The 17,538-nt window shown below is 33.2% G+C and overlaps 5 protein-coding genes and 1 long non-coding RNA gene across 11 annotated transcripts; 4 read left to right on the top strand and 2 right to left on the bottom strand.

Moving 5' to 3' along the window:
• Positions 1-69: 69 nt before the first annotated feature.
• Rrp46 (exosome complex component Rrp46) lies at positions 70-1,474 on the top strand. Its single transcript, XM_066299634.1, has 4 exons — positions 70-336; positions 522-632; positions 704-825; positions 1,147-1,474. Exons 1-4 carry the CDS (start codon positions 249-251, stop codon positions 1,459-1,461), a joined length of 636 nt encoding a protein of 211 aa, XP_066155731.1. The 5' UTR covers positions 70-248; the 3' UTR covers positions 1,462-1,474.
• Positions 1,475-1,548: 74 nt separating this feature from the next.
• PheRS-m (Phenylalanyl-tRNA synthetase, mitochondrial) lies at positions 1,549-3,335 on the top strand. The gene has a single exon (XM_066299628.1). It carries the CDS (start codon positions 1,996-1,998, stop codon positions 3,274-3,276), a length of 1,281 nt encoding a protein of 426 aa, XP_066155725.1. The 5' UTR covers positions 1,549-1,995; the 3' UTR covers positions 3,277-3,335.
• Positions 3,336-3,927: 592 nt separating this feature from the next.
• Positions 3,928-5,234, bottom strand: LOC136348646 (death-associated protein 1). The gene is made up of 3 exons (XM_066299637.1): positions 5,097-5,234; positions 4,867-4,958; positions 3,928-4,767 (listed from the first exon to the last, which is right to left on the bottom strand). Exons 2-3 carry the CDS (start codon positions 4,916-4,918, stop codon positions 4,523-4,525), a joined length of 297 nt encoding a protein of 98 aa, XP_066155734.1. The 5' UTR covers positions 4,919-4,958; positions 5,097-5,234; the 3' UTR covers positions 3,928-4,522.
• Positions 5,235-5,268: 34 nt separating this feature from the next.
• Srp14 (signal recognition particle 14) lies at positions 5,269-6,301 on the top strand. The gene is made up of 3 exons (XM_066299636.1): positions 5,269-5,428; positions 5,879-5,951; positions 6,006-6,301. Exons 1-3 carry the CDS (start codon positions 5,405-5,407, stop codon positions 6,236-6,238), a joined length of 330 nt encoding a protein of 109 aa, XP_066155733.1. The 5' UTR covers positions 5,269-5,404; the 3' UTR covers positions 6,239-6,301.
• Positions 6,227-17,531, bottom strand: LOC136348648 (uncharacterized). 4 transcript variants are annotated; one of them, XR_010733697.1, is made up of 6 exons: positions 17,418-17,531; positions 17,260-17,354; positions 10,359-10,915; positions 9,941-10,125; positions 8,452-9,882; positions 6,227-7,662 (listed from the first exon to the last, which is right to left on the bottom strand). It is a non-coding gene; the product is annotated as an uncharacterized lncRNA (long non-coding RNA). The 4 variants fall into 4 exon arrangements; XR_010733694.1 differs by having other exon boundaries at positions 8,452-10,125; positions 10,650-10,915; XR_010733696.1 differs by lacking the exon at positions 10,359-10,915 and having other exon boundaries at positions 8,452-10,125.
• LOC136348641 (uncharacterized) lies at positions 12,061-17,000 on the top strand. Of its 3 annotated transcripts, XM_066299630.1 has the most exons (8): positions 12,071-12,253; positions 12,321-12,505; positions 13,214-13,481; positions 13,537-13,789; positions 14,572-14,671; positions 15,099-15,194; positions 15,881-16,039; positions 16,740-17,000. In XM_066299630.1, exons 1-8 carry the CDS (start codon positions 12,214-12,216, stop codon positions 16,803-16,805), a joined length of 1,167 nt encoding a protein of 388 aa, XP_066155727.1. In that variant the 5' UTR covers positions 12,071-12,213; the 3' UTR covers positions 16,806-17,000. The 3 variants fall into 3 exon arrangements, with proteins under 3 accessions (XP_066155726.1, XP_066155727.1, XP_066155728.1); XM_066299629.1 differs by lacking the exon at positions 16,740-17,000 and having other exon boundaries at positions 12,061-12,253; positions 15,881-16,732; XM_066299631.1 differs by lacking the exons at positions 12,071-12,253; positions 12,321-12,505; positions 16,740-17,000 and adding an exon at positions 12,679-13,022 and having other exon boundaries at positions 15,881-16,733.
• Positions 17,532-17,538: the final 7 nt, after the last annotated feature.

Raw genomic sequence — 17,538 nt, 5'->3', positions numbered from 1 at the left:
TAACTAATAGCGCATGATCAACGTTCAGCTGATTTTTATCGCGTGTTTATTCAATGTTTCCGCTCATTGGTTCAATTCACCCCCTTTTGTCAATGTGTGTTGGTGCCACATTTGTTATGATTTGGTCGTGGATCTATTTTATTCCATTTAGTAAACAATCATTTCTGATTTCGACGATTTTTAGTGAAAGTTTGGAGTTTGTTTAATAGTACATTAAATCTTAAGCTTTTTACTTGTACAATCCCAATATGGAGGTGGACCTTCCGAATATACCTTCCCTAAAGTGTAAACTTGGTCTACTATCTAGATCAGACGGATCAGCTTTTTTTGTTGAAGGTACGTACAATTACTCACGTACGTAACAAAAACTAAGCGCTCCAATTAATCGAATTGGCATATTTTCACCTGTAATCATTATTAGTTGTCATTTGATTCATGTTTTTCCCTCATATTCATCTACTTCAAGTACTAGAATTATCTAGTCTTTGATGTGAAAAATGTATATGCCACTATCATTCTAGGCGAATCTGCAGTAATTGCATCAGTTCATGGACCAGTTGAAGTTAAAATGAAAAAAATGTTAATAGACAAAGCCAGTATTGAATGTTGCTATCGGCCTAAGGCTGAATCGGGTAATTTTTCATAATAGATGATGCAAATTAATTAGGGGCAGTCTTAACTGAGTGAATGTGCTGCCTTTTAGGGGTTCAAGACAGATACAGGGAGTCTGTGATAAAAAATATCTGTGAAACTGCCATAGCAGCAGTTTTATATCCTAGAGCTGCCGTTATATTAAACATACAGGAAATGCAGGATCGAGGACAGGTAATTACAAGAAATTTTATTAAATAGGCAACTTCGATTTTTTTCTCACATGTGCACTCAGCACTCTAGTGAATTGATTTGCTTTCAATAGAAACTTAAATGTCTGCTGGACATATTACGTTTTCATGACATGTCTATAAAATCCATAAGTAACCTAATAATAGCTCTTGAATGTAGTACACAAGGACGCTAGTAAAATGTTTGAGGCATATAAAAATACGTATAATACGTATAATACGTAATAAGCTTTTTTTTTATTATTTTGTCTATGGGAATATTGAATTTTTTGCTGTCCGTTATGTGCATTTTTTTTTATTTCAGTTGGTGTCATGTGCTATAAATGCGACATGTATGGCTTGCCTCGATTCAGGTATTGCCATGAAATTCATATTTGGAGCAGTTTCAGTGTATTTAAATAAGGCTGAGGAATTTACTTTTTCCCCGCCGATAAGCGAAAATGATTTAAAAGCAACATTTGTTTTCGTATTTAACAATACTAGCGGAAAAATAGTTGCCTCACATACAGAAGGGAGTTTTACCGCTGAACAATTTAAAGAGGCACTTTCCTTGTGCAAAAAACAAAGTATAGGTGTATTTCAATTTATTAAGATGTCTTTGTTGGCCATTGATAAATAGAATATGAAAATTTTTACTTTGTTTATAAAGTTAGCACTAATCCTTGTCGATACTTATTAAATTCCTTTCATATCCAAGTCATCCCCGAATCCCTTCATAAAAGATATATTCCAACAGTTGTTATTGTTATTGAAAGAAATAGTATTTTTTACACATTTGTTTAAAAGTTCGAAATTGGTTTTCTATGATATTGAAAATTATTTCATTTTCTTCGTTTCGTGCGATCAGTCGGTATCGATTGCGATATTTGGTAAAATATATCGATATCACAATGTTGAATGATATCGATTTTAGAGGCGTTGATTAGTCAAAAAATTATTTTGGGAAAAATATTCATCTCGTCTCTAATATGATTCGTTTTTAATTTGGTAAAAACTGTGAAAGAACTGTCAAAAACAATGACATATAAATTTCTTATACGTCACTCTGCTAGGTACATAAATTGTCCCAACCGAACCTAACCTATAAATGGATATTTTTATTATCACTTAATTATTTTTAATTTAAAATATTTATTGTTGACCTGCTGTAAAAATGATATGCCGAAAATGTATGCACGCCACTTTTCAAAGATTCTCTTCTAATCTTAAGATCGCGCCAAAAGACATTAAAGTATTAAATAACTCCTATCATAGAGACGATTATACAAATATAACTGATCGGATTGCATTTCATGTCGGTAGAAACTTACATTTGAAGGACTACCATCCCATAAACCTTGTGCAGCAGCGGATTAATAATTACTTTTATAAGTCGTTCACTAATCCTAGAGGAAATCCCATATTTTCAATATACAACAACTTGTCACCAATAGTCAATGTTAACCAGAATTTCGACAGCCTTTTGATACCTAAGGAGCATCCTTCCAGACGTAAAAGTGATTGTTATTATATAAATAGAGAGTATCTGCTTCGAGCACACATGACTGCACACCAGTCTTCATTGCTCCTCACAGGTCTAAATAATTTCATAATGATTGGAGATGTTTATCGGAGGGATGAAATTGACAGAACTCACTATCCAGTCTTCCACCAATTAGATGCAGTAAGGTTGTGTACTAAAGATGAGTTATTTCCGAATGACACTAAGCTGCAACTATTTGAATTGGGAAATAATACAGATAGTTTTGGAGGTCAAGAAAAACAAGCTTGCCATACTCTAGAAGCTGCAAAGCTGATGGAACATGAGTTAAAAAATACTTTGGAAGGACTAGCAAAGCATTTGTTTGGTGAAGTAAAGTTCCGTTGGGTGGATACTTATTTTCCTTTTACACAACCTTCTTGGGAACTTGAAGTATTTTATAATGATGAATGGCTGGAGTTATTGGGCTGTGGCATTATGAGACAACCAATTCTTACTAATTCAGGACTCACTAATAAAATTGGATGGGCTTTTGGAATTGGCCTTGAACGAATTGCAATGTGTTTGTATAAGATTCCTGACATAAGGTTGTTTTGGTCTAATGATTCAGGATTTTTAAACCAATTCAAAGTTGAAGATATAAACCAAAATATTATATATAAGCCAGTTTCACTTTATCCCAAGTGTATAAATGATTTGAGTTTTTGGGTGCCAGAGGATGTAGATTTTTCCAGTAATGACTTTTATGATTTAGTGAGAACTGAAGGTGGGGATCTAATTGAGCAAGTTCAGTTGATTGATAACTTTACTCATCCAAAAACAAAAAAAAATAGCCAATGTTATAGAATTACTTATCGGCATATGGAGAAAACTTTGACCCAAGATGAGGTGAACGTCATACATAACAAAATTGAGGAAGCTGCCTCTTTAAAGCTGGGCATAATTATTCGATGAAATATTGCATTATGAAAAATAATATTGTTTTTATTAAATAAATGAAAATTATTATGTAATTGAATTTTATTTTGAGTAAAGGAGTAAGAAAAGCAATTCTGCAGTGGAGTGGTATTATAAATTTAAATATTGTCTGCAATCTTTCAAGGATAAACTGTAAGAAAGAATAGACAATGTGTTACTATGCAGCTTTCGTTCTCTATGAGGGTTTTTATACTCAATAATTACCTACTTAGGCATTAGGCAGCCATGGAAACATCAAGATAAATTTGTATTGATTAAACAAACCCATATTCTGTAATCATTGTGAATAATATTGTTGAGTCATTTAGTTTAATATTTTCATCAATGGCTTCATCAAACGCACATACTCATGAATTAGACAGTTTGTTCTCAAATCTGCAATCCGCCATCAAAAAAGATCAAATGTACTGGATCAGAAACGATGCGAAATTGAGGGCAGTTGTTACATCGAAAAATTATGATGAATTTCGGTACGTAAGGATATTTATACATGGGGACAATAACACCAAATACTCTAGCCATAACAAATACATGCTCAGAATTTATTTCATTTTTTTTTAGTAATATTGTAGACGCAGCGCATTTAAGACCCTTATCGAGTGAGGACTACAAAAAAAAAGCCAAAACTGGTTGGAACAGAACACCTTTATTAAATTAATGCTTTGTCTAAGTTGTTTCATGTAGATTACCTTACAAACAATAAAACCATTTGTCTGATATTATATTGCGTCTTTACTAAAAAAACCAAGCACCATAAACACAATAATGTAAAGATATATGATACACGTTAATATATCTACATATTATTAAAAAACCTTATACTTCACTAAAGAATTAAGTATTGTAAAAACTGCAAATATTGAATATCCCCTTAAATGGTATTAAATGCATAAAATGTAATAAGAATTTTTCAACAAACCATCAGATATTTTGCTTGGCTGTTTGCTTATCAAATGCTTTCAATGTTAAATTTATTTCTACATATTTTTACTTCCTCTCTCACTGTATTTTAAATACTTTAGCCAAATGTAAATTTTTATTTTAATTAAATTTAATTTGCTTTTAGATATCAAGTCAGGTGGGATCTCAGAAGCCCACTTGTAGAGAAAACTTAGCTAAAGCCTTGCATAGTAAGTGTACCAAGCTAAATAAAGCCAAACCATACCAAAAACCAGCCAACCCAATACATCTGATTTTGAACTTAATAATAAGTTCAAAATACCTATTTTTTAGGTTGTTGAATTATATGACTAGTTCCTTTGTTCACATGGACCACTGGAGGTTTTTCTTTATGGAAACTTTGCACTGCTTCTGGAGGAAAGTCGGAGTGGCCTTTGACCACAGCTCCAGAAACTGTAATAGCTTTTGGTGGACTTCCAGAAACAGTCAAGCCTGTTGTGTCTTCAGATATTCCACTTGAATCTCTACGTGTTTTGTGCTGGGTAATCCTCATGCCACCCGCTTTTACTGAAAAAATAAAATAAGATAGTTCACACACACAGTAATTGGTTTATTGAATTATCTACAAAATAGAGATTAGTTTTTTAATTTATTTTTCAAATTTACCTGCAGGTGGATGCCCTGCCTTTAACACACATTCCTCTTTTGAATTAGGCATATCTGCTATTTCTCAAATAAGTGGTTGATGTCTTTATTATCTATAAAAGGATTATATATATTAAATTGATTATCTTTGATTTATTATTAAAAATATTACTAAAATCAAGATAACATTTTTTTCTAGGTAGGACTATTAAATTATTATTAACAGATAATCGTGAATTTATTAAGCATACCATATGTTGCAAAAACACAATTCGGTGCGTAATTGATTTAAAACTAAAATATAAATTGTTTGCGTGTACACTTGAAATTTAATAAAAATATAAACAAAAACACGTCACAGGACCGTTGTTGATTATTTGTCAGTGTCAAATGTCACTGTTGACAGTTTTTTTATAAACGTATTTTACTTTTAACAGTGGTGCGACAGTAAAAAAGTGGTGTGACGTTGATGTCTGATCGAATTTTTTTTTAAATCTAATTTGTGGAAAAAAGTCTGTGTTCACATATTAGCCCTTTGTATCTTCTAAATTTAAAGGAAATGGTGCTACTAGAAAGCGATGCTGTAAGTAAAAAGTTAATGGATTTTTTTAAAACTACCTTCTGGGATGTTGAACAGGTTTTCAAACTTGTTAGAAACCAGGTGGAAAATTTATAACATGTAGTCATACAGGATGACCATGTGGGTTACTTTTGGTCCATGAATACTAAAAGAAAAAATATTCCTTACTTCGGTATTGACATGGTTGAATTATTGAATTTTTAGGTCAGTTATAAAGTAGTAATTTGACCGATTGGTTGGTGTGAAAATAAAATTTTTAAACTTAACTCTGACAAACCTTTATTTTTATGACTATAGATAATTGTGACTATAAAAGAAAAGAGAAACTCATTTAAACCACAATCCTTTCTTTATTTAAGCCACTTCATAATTCTGATAGCTCCCAAGATTTCTTCACTAACTACAGAAAATGCACAATGTAGTACACTAATAGTAATTCAACTGGCTTTTCAGTTTTTGTCAGAGTTATCAAAGATGTTCCAGAAAGCCAGATTGGATGGGTCTGTTACAATGACTTTTAAGAGATGTAAGTTGTATTTTATACTTTCACATCTAGGTTAAGTCATATTCCTTGTTTTAGATGATGGAATCGACCGCCCAGGCAACCCTAGGGAAGGAAAACCACCTCTACCAGAGGTTACTGAACATTTGTGTTTGATACGAGCCAAATTCAGATCAAAGAAACTTGCTACTGTCGTGCACCAGAAGGATGTCAATAAATTCCAAGTTGCTTATAGTAGTTTGTTAAAAGGGAACTTAGATGGATTGAAGAAGTTGAAGAAACCAAAAACCAAAACGAAAGTGGAATCTTGATTAAGTTTATAAATTCTCATATATATAGCCAAATTTTGGATGATAATACATTTTTGATGGTTATTGAACTGTAAAACCTTAGCCCATCCATCTGTATGTATAAGGTGGGTCAAATTGGATATTTTTAGAGGGAGAGTTATAATATCAAAGTTCACAAATGGCTCTCAATCTTTGCCTAAAGCTTCTATAGTTTAAAAGATGTTCATTTCAGGACTTATATTTATAAATTTCTCCTATTTTTGGAAATGAAATCTGTTCTAGAATTCTCTGAATAACGGTTTGCACACCCTGTATGTACTACTATTTCTTTGACGTTCTTATTGTACAATGATTTTACGAACAAGTATTTAGGTCTTCAAATCAGCACATCATGCGTAAGTGACGATTTGCACTTTCGATTATTGATTAGTTTGATAGTTATTTAAAAAATTATTCCTAGTATTTCACAGGAAATGCATATATTGTGGTGACAATACTGACCATCCTAGGAGGTAAATCAGATTTTCCTATAGAGTTTTACTTATGGTTCTAGAACGACAAGTAAAATTTAGGGTTAATCATGAATGTTTGAAATTTCAAGCAACAAAAAAAAAATAAATTTCTTAAAAAGCAGGTTTTAAATGTAACACTATATGCCCCAGTACACCTACATAAAGTTCTACCTTTAGGTCTAGCAGTAAAAGTTGTATTATAAATTCATCGGTGATGCTATAGCGCTTAAAATCCAGTCGCCTATATCGAGGCACTTAAAGCAAAGTTACTAGTTAATTAAATAAACCAATTAAGTGAAATTACAAATGGCTCTACGTCGTACAATAAATTCGAATATTATCTGCATACTCCGTTACTCCATTTCGTGCGAATTTGCTATAAACTCATAAATTGCCCTAAATCTCAGCCATTTGGGACATACTGTATATGTTTAAAGTTTCAAACTGGAGATTGTAACTGAATTTTCTGAACAATATGGTGTCTCTAATTTTTTTATAGTTGTTTAATTTTGGCGCAAAATAGGATCGAATGAAAGGAGAAAAAACATTTAGTTCAGGTTAGTTTTTTTGCAATCACTATTTACAATATGGCCTTGATGTAAAGATATTTATATCTGTCTGTTTCATAAGCAAAGGTCTTCAATATTTATATTTATGGATGAACAAAAAATGAACATATTTCAAGTTAAATAACTTGGATTACACTGGGTTCCTTGGCATCAAAGAACGGACAGAGATTCCTCAACTTCTGTCTTACATCACCAGCAAAGATTATACAGTCATTCGCGCAGTCCATCAGCAATTCGTCCTGGAAACACTCGGCACACATAAGTATACATTCGTTGATGGGGTCCAGGTATGGTGTAGGAATACTCTTGTTTACCAAGAACATAAGTAGAACCATCACGGTGAGGTAAGGATAACTTCTGAAAACTGACAAACATCTTGTGTTATCCTGATTTTCCAAATTCATAAGGAGATTATAAAATTAGAAAATGTGAGTGCTCGTGGGTTTTTGGTGAACATTTTATTTTTTTTTACTATTACTTTGTTTCGGAATAGCGCTGGGTACTGTAATTAAGAATTATTTAGAACTAAAACGAAAAAAATCAATCAATTGGAAGTGGCTGATAGGGCTCGAATTTTGATTTGTGAGTTTCTCTCATAAAATTTTCCCTGCTATGAGTCTCTGAGTCGATCAATTGCAATGAGATTTTCAGCATTAAGAAAGGAAGCTTTAAGTTTTTGAACGAGGTACGAGTGGTTATATTGCGCGGAAAGGGTTTAACGCTAAAGAATTTTTTATTTTCATCGACTGAATTTATATTTTGCCCTGCAAGTTGTACTTAGAGATGCTTTGGATACTAATTTGTTGTGTATCCAATGACAACAAGTTAATTGCCGTTCGAAGTCCTTCAGCTAGTGTCCCGAAGGCTGCTGAACATGTAAATTCTGTAGAGTTTAAGTTATTTTTCCAAGGCGTAGATAGATACTTACGAGGAGATAATATGTACGTTTATTTGAGCACTTAAATTTTATTTCGATTGAGGGTTTCAAAAATTAAAAAAATCGCTTCCGCTTTCGATATGTAAAATAAATGAAATGCCTACTTTTTTGTATTATTGCGCCACCCTGTATGTCTGTTTTCCCATGCAACACATTATAAGTTTTAAAGAAAATCGTTATCCCAGTGGTGCATAAAATAATATATGCAGAACTTACCCATTTCGAATTAATAATAATTATTTTCAGATTAATCTAGGTTCACTATCCCCACGTCCAACACCTGCAAAGTTTCTCTGAAGAATGAACTGATTTTAATACAGCGGAGGGGTGTAAGTACCGCCCTTTATCTAATGCCAATAATGTAGGAAGATCATAAAATTCTCTTAATTACATCCCATGCTTTTATTAACTGATTTTTGATTAATTGTTATGAGTAAAATATTACACCCTTAATAGGCACATATTTCATCAAATGGTTATAATAGGAATGTCTCCATAAATACAGGGTGTAACATATCTTCATGGAGATATTTCTGAAGACGAGAGTACTTCGCAAAATAATCAAAATATTTTATTAGCCTCAGAGACCAAAAAGGCACGATTTTTTATGTCGAGAATGGCAAAGTTTCACATTTTTTGCCATATATTGTGTTTTTCTTACGTTTGTCTTTGAGTTAAATTTTTGAAATTTCGAACACCTCTGTTTTTTAAGTTCCTCTATAACAAATGTCAAAATTTTCGGTAGGCATCTACAGGGTATTAAGTCTTTTAGGTTGTGTCTGTTTAGGTTTTTTTTGAAATACCCTAAATGAATTTTGAGATCAAATTTAATTTCCTTTTTAAATTTTTTAGTCTCTTGGAGTATTTTCGTATCTTTCACCATTTTCATGGAAGATACAAAAATATCTATTTATGCAAGTTAACCCATTAATGCCCAAGTGAATCTGAGCAATAAAAATTAAAAAACTTAATGATAATGCTTTATTTTAATAAAAGTAACATCATTATGGGGAGAACGGGTTTTTCTTCATTTTTATAGAGAAAAAATGAGTGTACTCAATTGACTACAATGGGCTAAATCTTTTACTTTGCGTGGTATAGTTCAAAATATACACGTTCGACACACAGAGTCTGCTTACAATTTTTGCAATTTGATCGTATCCTGGCATGACAACACTCGCAATTGCTTTTCTACTTTTGATAAAAAATGTTCTGTTATCAAATCGAACAATTTCTGGCAATGAAGGAGCTTTGCGTTTTCGAGTTGATTTATTTTGAGTTAGGTAATGTCTTATTATATCCCCTGCAAACTGCAATTGGTTTATGTTATATAAACTAAGCAAAACGAATTAAAGACTACTTCTATAAATGCTTACAAAACTAATTCAACATTTTTTTAAATTTAGCAAGTTTTGGGTTGTTTAGAAAATCATCAGACTTAAACATAATATTTAGTTTTTTTAAATTAAGCAAAAAATGAAAAATATATTAAATAATTAAATTTTTTCCAAATTGTATTTTTGAAATGAATATAACAAATGTAATAAACAAAGTAAATTAATAATGGACATGTTTACTTCAGGCTAATCGCACTTCTTGACACCGTCTAGGCATCTTCTTACAGAATAAAGTTTGGACTCTCTTTTGCTGCAAATGGAATGGCGTAAGGTTTTACAATGTCATTTAAACAGCAACGACCATTCACAATTCCATCTCGAAAGATATACAAAATGGTACGCCTTGTTAAAGAAATTCCTCCCCAGGCCATAATAGAGCCCCCTCTAAAATGGACAGTTTCTCTCACATTTGATGGTAAACATCGCTCACTTTTACGACTTCATGCTCGAATACGTGCGTTGTTATGGCGGCTAAGTCGATATCTTGAGTCATCTGTAAAGAGAACGTGTTCCCATTGGTCCATGTCCGAAAAGGTACTAAATCGCAAGAAAAATAACAAATGGTCCTTAATTCATTTTGACTATATATAGTAAATAAGTCATCCTTATTTCCTAAGAAAAAAGTATTGACCGTTTGGTCTTTTTGGCCTTGTTATAAACGCGTTTTATTTACTTAATCCTATATACGATCTACATACTAGCAATTTTTGCTTTTCGAGTATTTACATTTGGTAATATCCTCAGAGGGTGGTTGAAGGACAAAGGAAGCAGGATTGTCTTGTTAAGTAAAGTAGATTTAGTACAGTTGAGTTATGGAGAATGTTCGTCCCCCTTTCTTGAGGTTTTAGAAGTCTCTCGGTTATTTTTGTCATGTGTGTGTGCGCGTTCGTACAGTAATTGGTTGGGTGGATTGTGTAGCGAGTTGTTGGGGTGATAGATGTTATTTTCCGGATTTGCGCGTTTTTTCGAAAGTTTCCAGGAGTTTGTCATTGTTACATATAACATGTAGGTCATCACCTTTTTTCCTCCGATTTTGTATTCATTTACGCACTGAGATATCGACGCCACACATCTTAGAATTGTAACTGAGAATCATCTTTGGCAGTTGAATCTGAATCATTCCCTTTTTGGCTTTCCATCATCTGCGAACTTGTGACAACGGCGCAACTGTGTCATAATTAGACATCCTGGTCACTACGTTGTTGTCAACCCATTGAACCAACAGCAAATCCTTGTTTCGTCGGGTGGCACAACTATTAGGTCTTCGTCATCTTCAGGATCTTCTAAAGCATCAGGCAAAAAATTGAAATAAGTGTATGTTCTCTACGGATCGTCAAGGTAAACCTATTACAGTAGTACAGTTGAATTTGCAACGTAATCAGCAAACTTATAAACAAAAAATCAAGACCTTTTCGCTTAACATAATAAATTATTTATTTATTTGGAACGTATATTTTGAGCAAAACAATTAAAATTTGCGTTCGAATAAAAATACAATAAATCAATGTAATGCGTGTAATGTAAACAAGATATATACTTCTCAAGTTTTGAATCTGTAAAAGTTTATAGGAACAACCGAACTATATTGCACGGTATGTTAGCCCCTTCTAAAAGATACTTTTGAATACTCACTGCTTGAATTGCGAAACCTAATTGTGCTTATAGATAAAGGTTATACAACAATATTTAAGTGAACCCAGTCGAATATGGCGAAAGTTAATGAGTTAAACATACGGCTTAACTATCAGTTATCTGAAGTAATTCATAACATTTAATGAAATTTCTTAATATCATCAATCACAATAATCCTAGAATATTTGAGAGGGTCCGTTGGTCTATGAGACAAAGAGTGGGGCGTTTTTAGCCAATGGGGCTATTAACATATTTTTATTATTTTGCAGAGCACTTGCGGCCTCTAAAATATCTCCATGAAGATATGTTACACCCTGTATACCTACCATTGCTTGTTTGCCATAGAAGATGGGAGTGATAAATTTGTTTGAGAAAAACAGGAATAGCGCGTTAGTTATTCCGAGAAGCCTGATCAATATGAATATACGAGAGCACGGTGTGCCGATGAAATCAGGAAATTTAACGACACGTTTGAAGTCTTAATTAAAATATCAATAATCAGTTATGTAACGATTTTATATTTAGCAACAACTATCACAAAAAAAGTCTGAGGCATTATAAATAATTTCATAATTACAATAGAAGTGAAATACTAGAGAAAGGAAATTTTACATGAACGCCATTTGGGCTAAAGGACAGGATGCGGCCGGGAGTAGTGACAACCCATCGCCCGCGGTAAAGGCATAAGCGAGCTCGTTAAGATCTCCATTTTCCATCTGCTAGTATCAGTAATTATAACAATTTGTTTAATAGTAACGTTAATTTATTAAAGAAGAAATCCTTAACATTTTCTACAAAAAAAATTTTGCACTAAATATTTAATTAACCCGAGTTTTTTCGTCAACATTAATTATGTAGTAACGTTGACTTAAATACATTTAAACAAGAAATTTTCCTACAACAATTTATTTAGTAGATTATAAAGAACCCTTATACATCGACGTTATAGATGGGCGACTTAATGGACACTGAAGAATATTTGAATGAGGGTAGGCGATGATGATGAATGACGACCCGCTTTTTTGTATTTTATCGCATTTCTTCTTATATTTTTAGATGAGATATTTCCATGGTTTGACTTCGCTATAAATTTACCACGTTATACCGTAATGAGCGCAATATTCAATTGCGGATTTATTATATCAATTGTATTTTTTGTTTGGCAATCTTATCTGCTCTTGATTCATTTCAATGCTAAATATTTCACGGAGTATTCGCCAGTTTACTTCGCATCTGTGTTCGTAAGTATTTTTGATTGTTGAAGTTTAGAAAAGAAATCATGTACTATTGAACATCTGCGACAGCAATCATGCTTTCTGGGCAATGTCGGATATCACAGATGCATTTTGGCGTCATGTCCAGGGTCGTTTGGCTGTATGCTTGTTGAACTCGACTCTAATCATTCAACAAAAACACTTTGGATACGGTTTCAATTCTGAGATCGTTTCAGTTTTTAATGCTAGAAGTAAACAGAAAGTTACCAGAAGCGCATGCATGCGAAGTTTCTTATCACTTTAATACCAGACATACAGCTTAAATACGTATAGTAGCGCACAAATCTTCCATTATAACCAGGCCATAGGTCTGATTTTATAAGATGGTATTAAGTTTGCGTGTTAGCCTCCGGGCTAACTTTGAGAGTTAACAGTTCAGATTTGTCTCGGGAAATGTGTTTTTTTGAATACTATCAAAACCGGAAACAAAGTTCTATTTAAAATTCTGAAGTTAACGCTTGAGGCACAAGCAGTTGAGTTAAAAGTAAATCACCTTTGTCGTTACTTAGTAGTCTGGAAAATACCATTTTATGTTGTTTTTCGTTCATCAAAATCCGTTCATAAATAACTGCGTTATAGCTTATATACCAATACCAAGAATTGTCCAAATTAACACGGGTCAAAGTTAAAGCGTGTGTGTGAGACCGGGCCTAACTGGCTTTTTATTCGTTTTAGGTAATGATTTCACTTGGCATTTACATTCAATCTTACAAGGTATTCAGTCCTCATGTTAAACGCTTCAAGCAGACCGTATATTGGAATATGAACATGGCATCCAACAAAACCCAAGAATTAATATGGCGCGACCGTATGAGGATTAGATGTGTATATTTAATTCAATTGTTAGTTGGCTTACTATCTAGCTCTCTTAATGGTTATGTCTGTTCAAGTGACTACGAACACTATTTTGCATTTTCTTCAATTATCATTAATTATTTTCCAGGTATCAGACACATATTGATAATTTTCTTTAATAATTGTCAACAGTCATATTTTAGAATATTATAATTATATCCATTATCTTGTGGTTCTAATGGTGGTGTTCACATTTTTTCCCATGATCGCAGGGTTCTGGTATACTTTTTACTTGTTAATCTACTTTAAAATACAGATCTACATGCTCATAGACAAGTTAAGTTTTGTGAACCTGGATAATATCTATTCATGCGACGAACATCTTAGCAAGGATTGTAATGAAAAAGTTAAGAAGCTTTTAGTGTTCTGTTTGAAAAGGCATGTAAGGATTATTGAGTAAGTAACTTGCCGCTTAACGAGAACATATGCAATCATATCTAAAATACAGACGGCTAAACATCCTTTCAGACGCACCCGGTATAGTGCGAAGACATTTTCTAGGTATTTCAGGATCTTGAAAATGTTTTAGAAATCTTCATCTTTGTCCACATTGCGATTCGACTTCTTTCCATCGTCGAGTGGAATGTATCAAATCTTTTTAATACGTACATATATATTATACCGGGTGTATTTTTAAAATTTTGCAGGCAGAAGAGGTACCATTCAGTGGTCAGCTAGGTCTTCCGACCTTACACCTCTCGACCTCTTCCTAGGGAGATACCTCAAAAGCGTGGTTTATGCGACTTCTGCACAAGATCTTTAAATATTACGCCGAAGAATTGTGGAGATTTGTAAGATTCTACAATAGATGTTTGAAGAAGTGCGAAGAGAGCTGAAAGACCGGTTGTATTATTAGATGTAGAATAATGGGTGCACTTCGAACATTTCTTGAAAAATTATGAATTGTGAAAAAATTTGATTAAAAAAAAATCACAATTTTGTTATATTCGTTTCGAGAATTTGTAGACGCTTTAAATGAACGGTCACTTGACCCATATCTCCTATTAAAAAAAAATCGATGGGGTTGTCACTTTTGCGATTCTAAGAGCGACGTGTTTCAGCATATTTTACTTTAGTTTACACTTCTAGAAATCTAGGATATGGCTAACTTTTAAAGGTACACCCGGTACGTTTAATAGTCATGGAAATAAATGCATTAAACGTTAATATACTTTTAGGTATCTAAGTTTCGTATCAGAAAAGGCGCAAACAGTTATTACACTTTTTATATTTGGGAGCTTTTTTTTTATTATTTTTACTGTTTGTACAATATTTGTGGTAAGTGTGAAGCAAGATTAAATTTTTAAGGTTTTTACAGCTTTCAGATATCTCGCAGTTTAATTTGGGTACTAATTGACGAAATTTATAAAGCGGACTATAATATTATACTTATCCGTAAAGCTATTTTCTTTGCCGATGCCTGTCTGCGCAATAGCATTCTTTGAAGCTACACCGTGCAGCTATTTCAACTACAATTCATAAGTTGATGCATGAGTCGTGTTGTCAGTTTCCATATGAAAATGTGTCATGGGCTTAAGTCATGTTATCACTGAGTCATGGATTAGAGTGCATTGCCCAAGTTTAACAGCTTGTATTAAAGCGTGATTTAATAATTATTAATCAAATACTGAAAAATTTACTACTTTTTTAAAATGAAAATAACCTACTGACTTTTCATTGCCTAACCAAATATCCTCTTTTGCAGTTTATTACAGGGATGGGCATTGCTATTGTGTGCACATTGTGCTATTTTATGTCGCTGGCGATAATATCCTACGAATTACAGCTTTTTCATGATAGTGTAAGTATTACGATCGCGTCAATTCAGCATTAGTGTACTAATGAATGAAGTCTTGTGAAAATCTCCAACGGCCTTTATGTACAGGGTGTTCTGAAAGATCGTAAATTTCAGCATATGTATATAGATTGCGACGTAGTGATGAGCGAAGCAGGGCTGTACTCATCCTGGTTTCTCCTTGCATAGAAAGTTCTTGCATAATTAAGTACTGTAATGTATGTGACGTAAATAAAAGTAAACTGTTGATATTTTTCACATATGAAATGAAATTAACTGACGTATGCGTGCAAGATCAAAATATTCCTCCAGTGCCCAAAATTGATTAAAATTGTCGCTAAACCAGAGAGGTTCTAACGAGGGATTTTCGGAACTACTCGGGTATATTCGTTACCGTCACTTCTGCCACCAGATGTTAGTGCCAGCAACAAATGTATTCTTACTGTGCAGCTCGTTCTTCATATCCACCATTAAGCATCTTTCTCTATGGGATTATGGAGAAAAGATGTAACACAATTATGAAGTTTCTTTTATAAAAACAAAGTAACAAATGCTATTTTTGTTGGCTTAATTCTACATTTAAATTCTGAACATGGACTGAACTAGAATGTTTAACTGATATCATTTCGACAGTTCCTTACAAACCACATTCATATGATTAGGCCCCATCTACATATTCACTTATTTTTCAGGTTTACGACTTATCAGAAACATTTTATAATCTGAATTGGTATATGTGGAACAGTGAAAATGAGAAGATTTATAAAATCATTCATCTGTACATTTCTCAGAGGAATCTGACATTACCAATTCCGACAATTTTTAATAGTAATTTAATGGCATTAAGATCGGTAAGGATATTATTAAATATGATTTACATGTATGTAGGTTTGGGGCACCTTGTTCATTTTTTATTTGATTTTCCATGGGAATAACCTCTCAGACACAGTAAGGCTGTAATCATACGCCATTCTCAGTTAAAATTAATTTAGAATAACATTTACTCTTTACCGAAGACTATAAACACTCTGAAAATCACTGTCTCACAGTTTGTAGTGATGTGGGAGCCTTTTTACCTAATTTATGCAGTGACTACATCACTATTAGGTCGATTAAAGGTATGTGGTGTGTTACGTGATTTATCTTCTTCAGATTCTATATTCAGTTCTCTTAACTTTTCTTTTTTGCAATAGTTTTTTCTACATATATTACGAAAACGGTGCCACCAATTTGGCACCAAAACACTAACGAGGGGTTTCGCCCGAACACTTAGCAGAAGGAAAATGTGCGAGGCGTTATCATCAAACAAAGTAATAGAAAAAAAAAGATTATTATTATAACAGGCGAACTACACATTTTGGGTCAAGAAATATCTATCAATTTCGATATGTTGACTTAAGTATTAACGCTTCTGCCAAGGGCGATTTCATATTACTTTATAATTAGTAAAACCGGTGGCGGTGTCAAGACACATTCATGCCCTGTAATCGCTTACAATTTTAAGTTGTAAATAAACATAAATAATGAAATATAAATCGTACATTTGTTTAGGTGGGAAAATATTGGTATACATGTGCCAATTGCATTTATTCTATTGGAAAAAACAGACCTAAGTAGATTTGGATCAAGAGACCTTGACGGTATCCATATATCTAATCAGTCAATGGAGCTATAAAAAACGTGCATATTGTGTAAACCCGTTCCATACTCGGATTTCCATATGGAGGCCTTTGGATAATATTAACAATCATTTGTGTGTTGGTTGTGCATGGTATATTGTAAACCAGAAGTATAATAAATCTGTATGAAGAGCACTTTGTCTCATTTTGACCTTAAATCGACAAAAATTTCTACTGGCTCGGTGTTAAGAAAATCGCTATGGGATTCTCGTTATAAAACTTGGGAGAAGATATTTTAAAGTATGAAATAAAATAGTCATCAAGTTTAAAGGAGTTAGCCAAATCTCACCAAAAGCTAATTAATACGGCAGCAGCACAATTAGAATTATGGAATAAATTCGACAAAACGCGTTCCAGAACTTAAAAAAAAAAAATCATTTTAAATTACTCACCTAAAAGGGCAAACGTTTCCCCGCCGTTTAACCGCCTTTATTTCTCCGCCAGTCCTCGAGATCCCTGTCGTGAGCATCGGGCAAGCAAACTCGCCCTGTATCACGTATGCATGTAAGTAATTGGATAATGTATATTCATGAAGCACTTTTACACATACCAAGGACTATATAAGACGGCAGTGATTCCAGTATTGACAAATAGGTTTCTGGCTTAGAACCATAAATTTAATACTCAAAGAGCACCTACAGTACCCAAACTAAACGAATCTCATCCGTGGC

This window comes from Euwallacea fornicatus, chromosome 34, assembly GCF_040115645.1.
Source record: "Euwallacea fornicatus isolate EFF26 chromosome 34, ASM4011564v1, whole genome shotgun sequence".
Taxonomy (NCBI): Eukaryota; Metazoa; Arthropoda; class Insecta; order Coleoptera; family Curculionidae; genus Euwallacea; species Euwallacea fornicatus.
This window is presented reverse-complemented; position numbering and strand designations above follow the sequence as displayed.